Source organism: Ochotona curzoniae, unplaced genomic scaffold (genome assembly GCF_017591425.1).
Source record: "Ochotona curzoniae isolate NIBS_2020 unplaced genomic scaffold, NIBS_Ocur_1.0 patch58, whole genome shotgun sequence".
Classification (NCBI taxonomy): domain Eukaryota; kingdom Metazoa; phylum Chordata; class Mammalia; order Lagomorpha; family Ochotonidae; genus Ochotona; species Ochotona curzoniae.
In genome coordinates this window covers 601,529-611,583 of record NW_024467037.1, presented here as the reverse complement: position 1 = coordinate 611,583, position 10,055 = coordinate 601,529, and the positions used below count along the sequence as shown (strand labels likewise).

Genomic DNA, 10,055 nt, shown 5'->3' with positions numbered 1-10,055 from the left:
CCCCTCCCCTCAGGAATCCGCCCAGAGCACCGCAGTCACCGTCCCCACCCCGTTCCCTCGCCCGCCCCTTCCGACTTCCACCCAATCCGGAGGCGACTCCAGAGAAAACAAAGACTGCCATTGGGCTTCTAGGGGGCGCGGGCACCGCCCCCCGGAGTGGTTTGTGAATGGGGGGAGGGGAGGGGGCGGGTCAGCCGAGTCCCGCGAGCCCGACGCTTCTTCAGGCCACCGGCGCGGCTCCCAGGCGTTACTCGGCGCTCCTTCTCGGCGGCCGGCGGCGGCGGGCGGGCGTCGGGACTCCCGAGGGCCAGAGCTGCGCGAGGCCGGAGAGGCCGAGCTCAGGCTGCGGGCGCAGGGGGCCCTCGCTGCTTCAGACGCCGACGGACTGCGCTCCCCCACACGAGTCGCCGGACTCCAGGCTCTGAGGCGCCGGTGGGACTCCGCGAGAGCCAGCCGGTGGGGCTGAAACTTGGGGCCGAAGAAGGGCGCGGGGCGTGGAGGAGGAGGAGGAGGAGGAGGCGGCGGCGGGGAGCCGAGCCTCGAGGCGAGGAGGCGGAGCAGCACCTCCGAGGCGGCGGCGGAGACGACGGCGGCGGCGGCGCCGGCCCGGGCCTGGTGGGGGCCGGACTTGGTGCGGGGGGCGTGCGCGTCACTGTGCACTGGGGCCGGGGGGGGGTGTCGAGAGACTTGGGCAAACTTTGAAGGGGAGCCGGAGACGCTTGTTGCTCCTCGCCGCGGAGAAAGAAGCCGCACCGTTACGTCTCGGCAGAGAAGGCCGGGCCGCCCCCTCCAGCTCCGCGCCCCCTGCCCAAACCGACGAGTTTGGGGGACCCCCGGCGTCGCGCGGGTGCCGGGCGGAGGCGGCTGCGGCGTCCCCGCGGCTGGCGGGCCTCGCCCCCGCGACGCAGGCACCCCAGCGGCAGCGCCCTCGGCTCCGCGCCGCCCACGGCCCGGCCCCGGCGCCTGGAGGACTCTCATGCGCCGGGCGCGGCGGCGCCTCTCCGCAGCCAAGCCTCTCCCAGCCGCCTCGTCTCACTCCCTAGACTGAGAGCGTTGCTGCACTCGGGGCCGGCGATGCGGGGCTCCGGCGCGGCCGTGTCACGTTCGTCCCCGGGCCTGTGCGCCCTGCTGCTGGCGCTGCTGGGCGCTCTGCCCGCGGGCGCCGGGGCGCAGCCCTACCACGGCGAGAAGGGCATCTCGGTGCCGGACCACGGCTTCTGCCAGCCCATCTCCATCCCGCTGTGCACGGACATCGCCTACAACCAGACCATCATGCCCAACCTGCTGGGCCACACGAACCAGGAGGACGCGGGCCTCGAGGTGCACCAGTTCTACCCGCTGGTGAAGGTGCAGTGCTCGCCTGAGCTGCGCTTCTTTCTGTGTTCCATGTACGCTCCCGTGTGCACCGTGCTCGACCAGGCCATCCCGCCGTGCCGCTCTCTGTGCGAGCGTGCTCGCCAGGGCTGCGAGGCGCTCATGAACAAGTTCGGCTTCCAGTGGCCCGAGCGGCTGCGCTGCGAGAACTTCCCGGTGCACGGCGCCGGCGAGATCTGCGTGGGCCAGAACACGTCCGACGGCTCCGGGGGCCCGGGCGGCGGCCCCACCGCCTATCCTACCGCACCCTACCTGCCGGACCTGCCCTTCACCGCGCTGCCCCCAGGGGCTGCGGACGGCAGGGGCCGCTCCTCCTTTCCTTTCTCGTGTCCCCGCCAGCTCAAAGTGCCGCCCTACCTGGGCTACCGCTTCCTGGGTGAGCGCGATTGTGGCGCCCCGTGCGAGCCGGGCCGTGCCAATGGCCTCATGTACTTCAAGGAGGAGGAGAGGCGCTTCGCCCGCCTCTGGGTGGGTGTGTGGTCCGTTCTATGCTGCGCCTCAACGCTCTTCACCGTGCTCACCTACCTAGTGGACATGCGACGCTTCAGCTACCCAGAGCGGCCCATTATCTTCCTGTCGGGCTGCTACTTCATGGTGGCCGTGGCGCACGTGGCGGGCTTCTTGCTGGAGGACCGCGCCGTGTGCGTGGAGCGCTTCTCGGAGGATGGCTACCGCACGGTGGCGCAGGGCACCAAGAAGGAGGGCTGCACCATCCTCTTCATGATGCTCTACTTCTTCGGCATGGCCAGCTCCATCTGGTGGGTCATCCTGTCCCTCACCTGGTTCCTGGCGGCCGGCATGAAGTGGGGCCACGAGGCCATCGAGGCCAACTCCCAGTACTTCCACCTGGCCGCCTGGGCCGTGCCCGCCATCAAGACCATCACCATCCTGGCCATGGGACAGGTGGACGGGGACCTGCTCAGCGGGGTGTGTTACGTGGGCCTGTCGAGCGTGGACGCACTGCGGGGCTTTGTGCTGGCGCCGCTCTTTGTCTACCTGTTCATTGGCACGTCCTTCCTGCTGGCGGGCTTCGTGTCGCTCTTCCGCATCCGCACCATCATGAAGCACGACGGCACCAAGACCGAGAAGCTGGAGAAGCTCATGGTGCGCATCGGCGTGTTCAGCGTGCTCTACACCGTGCCCGCCACCATCGTCATCGCCTGCTACTTCTACGAGCAGGCCTTCCGCGAGCACTGGGAGCGCACCTGGCTCCTGCAGACGTGCAAGAGCTACGCCGTGCCCTGCCCGCCCGGCCACTTCCCGCCCATGAGCCCCGACTTCACGGTCTTCATGATCAAGTACCTGATGACCATGATCGTAGGCATCACCACCGGCTTCTGGATCTGGTCGGGCAAAACCCTGCAGTCGTGGCGCCGCTTCTACCACAGACTCAGCCACAGCAGCAAGGGGGAGACTGCGGTATGAGCCCCGGCCCCTCCCCCGCCCGCCTCCCCCGGAGGGGGAGGGAGACTGCTGCTGGGGGCTTGTTTGGGTCACCCCTCGCCCCTAAACCCCCAGCCCAGAGAAGTGACCTGGGTGGGAGTTATTTACAGATTTGGGGGAGGGAGTTTGGAGGGGTTGGGGTAGGAGTAGGAGTTGGAAGGGAGACCTAGGTGGAAAGTGGTTTGGACAAAAAAAAAAAAAACACTTGTGGCCAAGACTGAGGAAGACGATGATGATGGCGATGAGGCCTCTGATGCTGTGAATGGTGAACGGTATGGCCGGCCTGGGCCTCAGCAGACTGACACTAGTAGAGACTTGTGGGGTTCCCGGCTGCGGGCCCAGCGGGGCCCAGGGCTGTCCCCCGCTGCAAGGCAAGTGGCCTGTCCTCACTGCGGTGAGGCCTGGGGGAGAGGCGCAGCCCCCGCCCTGGCCGGCTGCTTTGTTGAGAAGAGGGAGGGCCTCCTGCAGCGTTCTTGTCAGGCGGTGGTCAAACCATAATCTCTTTTCACTGGGGCCAAACTGGAGCCCAGATGGGTTAATTTCCAGGGTCAGGCATTACCCTCTGTCCCTCCCCGCCCCCTCCCGCCTGTCTGTGCTCCCCGACTCCTTTCAAGTCTTGTAAACCGAGAATGTGGAAGTACTGGGAGGCCTGCCTGGCGGAATCCTAATGTGAAGATGCGAAGGAAATGACAAGAAGGTCTCAGGACGAGCCCGGGGTAACGGAGTGCTTGGGGACATTCTGCTACTTTGTCATCTTTTGGGGAAAGGCAGGAGACTGAAAAGAGGGTGTTTTATTTCCTTTAGGACCCTGAAAAGATGTGGTGACTTGTTGCTTTTCAAAACAGGAATGCATTTCTCCCCCCAACCCCCACTCCTGTCTTTGTTGTAAGAGACAAAAGAGGAAACCAAAGTGTCTCCCTGTGGAAAGGCGTAACTGTGAAGACCGCAACTTTTACAGGCAAAGCAGCGCAAACCTGAGGTTTCCCTTTGGTTGTTAATTTGGTTGAGATAAACATTCCTTTTTAAGGAAAAGTGAAGGACGGTGTGCGTCCACACCCGGTTCAGCCAGAGGTTCTGACTTGGCTGAAGGAAACCTAAGGACGTTTTATTGTTTGTTTTAAGTCAGTTTAATTCAGAACACATGATCCAACAAGCTCTGCTCACATGTTCAGGGAAATCTGCCCCTTCGTTTCTTCCTGCTATAAGCCTACGTGTAGGTTTTCCAATTCCCCCCCCCCTTTCTGATTTGGATCCTTCAAGATAAAAGGAAAAGCATCATGCCCTTCAGCATCATAATCAAAGAAAAGATTTTCTTAAAAAAAAAAAAAGAAAAAAAGCTAGGGAATCAGTTTATCTATTTTATCCTGGTTTCATAAATCTGTTTATAGAACATTGAGTGTGTGTGAGAGTGTGTGTGTGTGTGTGTGTGGACCCCGCCTGCCTCTGCAGTTGGATGGATGTAACTGCTGCAGAAATGCTGGCAAACAGAGACGAAAGTTTGAACCCGGGACCCGTTTTTTATAAAAAGTCATTAGAAGAAGGTAAACTTCAAAGTGATCCTAGAGTTCTTTGAAATGTGCTGGGAGACTTAAAATTTATTCATCTTAAATCATGTACTTTCTTTCTTGGTAGTAGAACTCAGATTCTTTTGCATAATGGTGTCAATCTGAGCAGAGAATCATGGGAGTTAACCTTCCCCCCCACCTTTGACACTACCCTCCAATCTTGCAGGGCTATCCTGTTTCTTAAATGCCAAATCAGAGGGTACTGCCTACGGAACAAGTTACTTGCGGTACGGAGCGCTCAGTTGAGTGGAGCTGCTTCCATATTCAGCAGAGAAAATGGTCTTGTGTTTCAAAGATTTTCATAACTGTCTCGTGTCAGAATTTTTAAACTCCCACTACACCAGTTTTTATCAGCTTTTGCGTTATATCTCTTAAGGTGCATGTGAAATTTGTAAAATAGAGACAAGTGCAGTATGTATATTTTGTAAATCTCCCATTTTTGTAAGAAGATATATATTGTATTTATACGTTTTTACTTTGGAGTTTTGTTTTGCCTTTGAAAGTCTACAATGAAGCCCCACTTTATCACGTGTACAGATCACAAATAAAAAATTTTTTAAATACAAAGTGAACGTTTATTCAGTTTGTTAGTGAACCGAACTTTGTGTTCTGGAAGGAAGGCATGGAAGGACACTACTGGGTGTGTCCCCCAAGAAAAGGACATAAAAGGATGGTATTGATTGTTGAGGTCTTTTCTCTCTGCCTCTTAAAGCTCAGAGCTTAATGAATGCCTGGACTGTCCTTTATTTTATTTTACTTTTTATGTTGTAGATGTTTCCTGTCTCCCTGCACACCACCCCACCACACACACCCCTAACACCCCTAAGCCTTTTCACATCCTGCCTATTGAAAGTACTGAATAAGCATCCCTTTTAGATGCTGTCTGATCTGCGTGTTTACCACCCTTTGGAGAGGGAGTCTGTATTTGAAAGAGGATTTAAAGACGTTTTTGCTATTTTCTGCTTTTCAGGTGTTGTTTTTTTCCTTGGGGAGAATTCTGTGGGTTTTTTTTTGTTTTGTTTTGTGACTGATTGTTTTTGTATTGTTTTTGTGTCCTAACGTGCCTTATCTAAATTGTTAGCTCAGGTGATGGTAGAGGTTTCCTGAGAAGCATTTTTTAGCTCAAGGCTTCACTCTACCTTCTAGGTAAGCTGAACCAGAGGGCAGGCAGCTCCTTGGGATGGCAGTGACTCAGCAGCTGGGCAGGAATAGACTCCACGCCTGACCCTGGCATGGCCTCAGAAGCCACTGACGCTGCCGTGTCCTCTTGTAGAAGAGGCTAACTTTGGAATCAGATTGGGCAGGGAACCACGGCACTGTCCAGGCGTCTGATACTAAAGCAGTCCCTCGGGGAACTGCTCAAGGCATTTGAATACTGGGCAATTTTCTGTCAGCCTTAGGAGCACGGTATTCACCCAGGAGCCTATGTGTCCCACGGCCTCTTGCCATGGTTTCCCTTGCGCCACGTCGACTGGAAGTTTCTGGATTTTAAAGCACAGCAGAACACAGTCCTGGTTTTGTTTTAATTAACAGGCGCACACACCCGGCTGGCATGCTTCACAACCGCGTGCAAAGAAAACCAGCAGCCCTGCACTTCTGTCCAGGAGGGGGAAGCCACAGGGCCAAGAAGCCCTGGGTTTCTTGAAGATTCCCTGGGTTTCCAACATCACAAAGGCTGAGAAGTCATTGTACCCTAGCAAGAGTGTGGCATCAAGGAAGGGAGGGAAAAAAAACAATAACCTCACTTTAGGTTTTGTGGGGTTTATTCAGTTTTTGCTCATAAAATGACACCTTTTAGTCCGGGAACACTGCTTATGTTTGCTTTTAAAGCAGGTGGGAAGTTCCCAAAGGGTTGCTGTTGTTTTATTTTCTTGCAAATGAACTACTGAAGGTACTCAGGCTCTTCCTCTGGGAGCTACAGGGTGCTCACTCAGACAGCAGGTCAGTGTGCCACAGGGGGAACAAAGCCAGCCTCTGAATCAATTGCCATCCCCTGTGTTTTGTAAGAGAAACGTGATCTGTATAATTCCCTTCCCATCGAGGTGAGCTCTCAGACAGGCAATCCTCATCTAAGCATTCTAGAAGATCCGGGATTTTTTTTTTTAAGCACTTGCATCTCGGGCAGAAAATAGGTGTGGAACAGTGTTTGTGAAAGGGCATGTGTAAAGTTTAAGAAAAACATTGGCAAGAGTTTGGTGTTAATCCCCAGATAAGAAGCTGAAACACTTGTGAAAAATTTCTGCAGTTTACAAAACAAAAGCAGTCTACACAGCAACCCCCTATGGGACACCTAATCTTTTTAAGTTAGGTAGGTGAGAAATCTTGGCAAAAAAAAAAATAATAATAATAAAAAGAATGTCCTGTTAACATCTAATCTTTTTAAGTTAGGTAGGTGAGAAATCTTGGCAAATAAATAAATAAATAAAAAGAATGTCCTGTTAACATCTTATCATGAAACAAATAGCTTTTCAGAATGTGCTTGATATACACAGTGATATTAGAACTCCTCTGGGTTGGACCACAGTGGTCTAACAGCTGTAGGTTTGAGCCCTGTAATTATGCTGGGAAAAATCTCTCCTAACTCTGCCATCTTTAATTTCACTGAAAAGGCAGGTAGCTATTTATAGATGGTATATTTTTATATATGCATATGTGGATGGTGAATAGCAGTCCACAGGGCTCCAGGAAATCCTAGAAGGGACCCAAACCACGCCAGTGTGGACTTAAATAAACAAGTCTAGGTCTGTGCTCTTACTTTCTCCTTAGCGGCATTGAACTGATTTCATAAAAACTTGATTTTTCAGTTCTTCTCCATTTGTGACATTTCTTATATCTGAATCTATATTCCTCACATTTCATGCAAAGAAAATAGTTTTAAAGAGTAGGTTTAGAATGGTAGCTCTTTGATAAACCACACTCTATGCCTCCTATTAATATGTGTGTGTTGGGAGAGGCATATAGCCATGCAGAATTTTCTCAATTAGTGCTTCAGTGATGGGAAATGGGGAAGTTGGACCAAGATAACGCTGGCTTATTCTAAGTGAACCTGTTCAACAAGACCAAGGCACCACTACACAGAAGGCCCTCTGAAAGAGACCCAAAGGACGACAGATGAAAGGAAAGAGACCAAATCCACGAAGTAACTCTCGTCGTAGTTCAGAGTGAGGAAGGCATTCCCTGGGGAGGAAAAAAGCAAGTACCTCCACCGCAAGACAGAACCTGGCAAGTATCATATTTAAGTACACACACCATTGGCATGATATTCCCAGGAATTGGGTGGCATTTATTGTTTTTCAAAGCCCCTTTCACAGTCTCTGTTTTCCTCTAGCCTCACAGTTAGCCCAAGCCTGAAATGGGGAGTCATCTGTGCTTTAAAGATAACGGGGCTGTGAGAGGCAAGATTCAGTGGCGCGGGTGGAGGCAACAGTGAGCCTCCTGCCCTGGGTCTGAACCCAGGGTGGGGCCTGGAATCTGCGGGCCAGGGCTCCTGCCCAAGCTGCTGGGCAGGTGCAGCAAATGGGACGACCCATCCAGCAATGAAGAGGTGTCTAGCAAGAAGGTGCTCCCAAGATCCCAGGTTCTAAAAATCCAGTAGGCTCTATGCCCTGGTAAGGCAAAGGCCTCCCGTGGACCCCAGCACCAGTGTTGCAGGCAGTCCCAAGTGGGGGACCTCCAGCTCTCGGCAAATCCCTGTCAAAGCTCTCATCAAATCCCTGGTTGCTTGTCTTCTTCCCCCTGTATAGGTCAGTAAGGTCCACTCTCCAGTTGGCCAACCCAGTGGATGCTCAGTGAAGGAAAAGGAACTTTACTACTGGCCTCTGCAAGTCCAGCTCAAGGGCAAAGTCACCACTGGGCTACTGTCTGCTGAAGCCAAAGCTTGGTGTGTGGCCCTGTCTGCCTGGCTACACCTCCCTCTGCCGGCTCTTGCAGCAAGTGTATTCCCCCAGCTGATAGATCATTTCCCTCAAAACCCAGGGCCTCTCACTAACAGGGATCTTCTCAGGTTGTCTCCAGGACTGTGGCTGTATCTTAGCCAGGTGTGGCCACAGCCTCCTTAGCTCAGCATCTCTGTTGCTAGGGAATTTAGCACCAAATCTGCACTTGTATTGGCTGAAGTGATAGCACAGAGGTTTGGGGTTAGCAGCAGTGATTCTCTCTCACTCTCCCTCTTTAAAAGATGTATTTATTTTTATTGGAAAGTCAGATTTACAGAGAGAAGAAGAGACAGAGAAAGATCCTCCTGGTTCACTCCCTAAGTGGCCACAATGGCCAGTGCTGAGCCAATCTGAAGCCAGGAGTCAGGAGCCTCCTCCGGGTCTCCCATGTGGGTGCTGGGTCCCAAGGCCCTGAGCCATCCTCTACTGCCCTCCCAGGCTTTAAGCAGAGAGCTGGAAGGGAAGTGACAAACCAGGATTAGAACCGCACCCCCATGGGACTCTAGCGCATGCAAGGCAAGGACCCCAGCCACTAGGACTACCATGTGGGGCCCAGGAGCAGTGATTCTCAAAGCAAGAGCTTTTCTAGGATCCTAAACCTTTTTCCCCGAAGACTTCCTGGCCACAATGTAGATATTGTGCTGGGAGCTATAACGGTGGTTCTGCTTCACTTTGGAGAATCCTTTAGGGAGCTCAAGTTCACCTCTTCAGCTGGCTTCCCTTAACACTCCCACCTGCAATGCTCCTTACACTGCAGTTCCGGTACCAGCTTCAGCCCAGATTTTGAGCAGGGGTCTCTAAGAGGTTAATGAATCAGGAGCCAGAAAGGACATTTAGGAGGCAGGGACAAAAAAGGATGAGGAACTAATGTTCCCTGCAACCCACTCGTAAAGACAGGTGTTCAAGTGATCCCACCCAGTGCTACCCAATGTCCTTAGGAAAGGTGATCCCAAGAATTCAGCTGGGCCTAGCAGATTCCAGGAGACAAATTAATCAAAGGAAAAAGTGGGTGGGGGACTGTATGGTGGGACAGGGAATAGGAATTATTAGCAACAATGGAAGAATGGTAGCATAACCAAGTGCCAATTTTACTTTTCCAATTTCCAAGGGGAACACAAATGACACCCAGCATTTCATTCTAGTTTCCAGGAGTGGAGTAGCCGCAAAGAGGGGTGGCTGGCTCCCTGAATGACTGACTTGCTGCTTTGTTTTTTGTGCTTTTTTTAACTTGCTTAGTTTTTAAAAGTTTTGAATGGCTTTGCAATGGCTATAGACAAGTCTTAGAGCTAAAATCCTGAATAACCTCCAGCTCCAGCAGGTGGATTCTCGAGGCTCTGCAATGAGCCAGATGCCAAGCAAGCCCTGTCTTGAGCACAGTGGCTGCTGGGACCTGGTGTCCTGGGATTGTACCAGGACTGCATACAACAAACAGTGCACCTTGCTGGCTGGGCTCACAAGAGATGCGTGAGGAGGGTACGATAACTTTGTGCTTCACAAACTCTTTCTTCACAGCATTCTCAGGAACTGGCAAATGGGCAAGCAACGTCTTTGTCACATCTCGACAATGAGGAAACCAGGTCTGTGAGGCTAAAAGCAGCACTGTTCTGTCACAAGGAAACCCTGGCCAAGCCACAGGGAGGGATCCACCCAGGTGTTTGGTCATCTTTTCCTGCAGAGCAGCAGGATTTGAAGATGTGTCAGAGGCACCTCCGGGGGCACTCCAGCTACACAAGGTGAC

At 53.2% G+C, this 10,055-nt stretch overlaps 1 protein-coding gene across 1 annotated transcript; it reads left to right on the top strand.

Moving 5' to 3' along the window:
* Nucleotides 1-882: 882 nt before the first annotated feature.
* On the top strand, nt 883-4,943 carry LOC121168104 (frizzled-7-like). Its single transcript, XM_040997883.1, has one exon. The coding sequence runs from the start codon at nt 1,075-1,077 to the stop codon at nt 2,797-2,799; it is 1,725 nt and encodes a 574-aa protein (XP_040853817.1). The 5' UTR covers nt 883-1,074; the 3' UTR covers nt 2,800-4,943.
* The last annotated feature ends 5,112 nt before the right edge of the window (nt 4,944-10,055 follow it).

Bases quoted from the DNA above. Each gene is read 5' to 3' on its own strand.
- LOC121168104 (XM_040997883.1), top strand. From the start codon at position 1,075: ATGCGGGGCTCCGGCGCGGCCGTGTCACGTTCGTCCCCGGGCCTGTGC.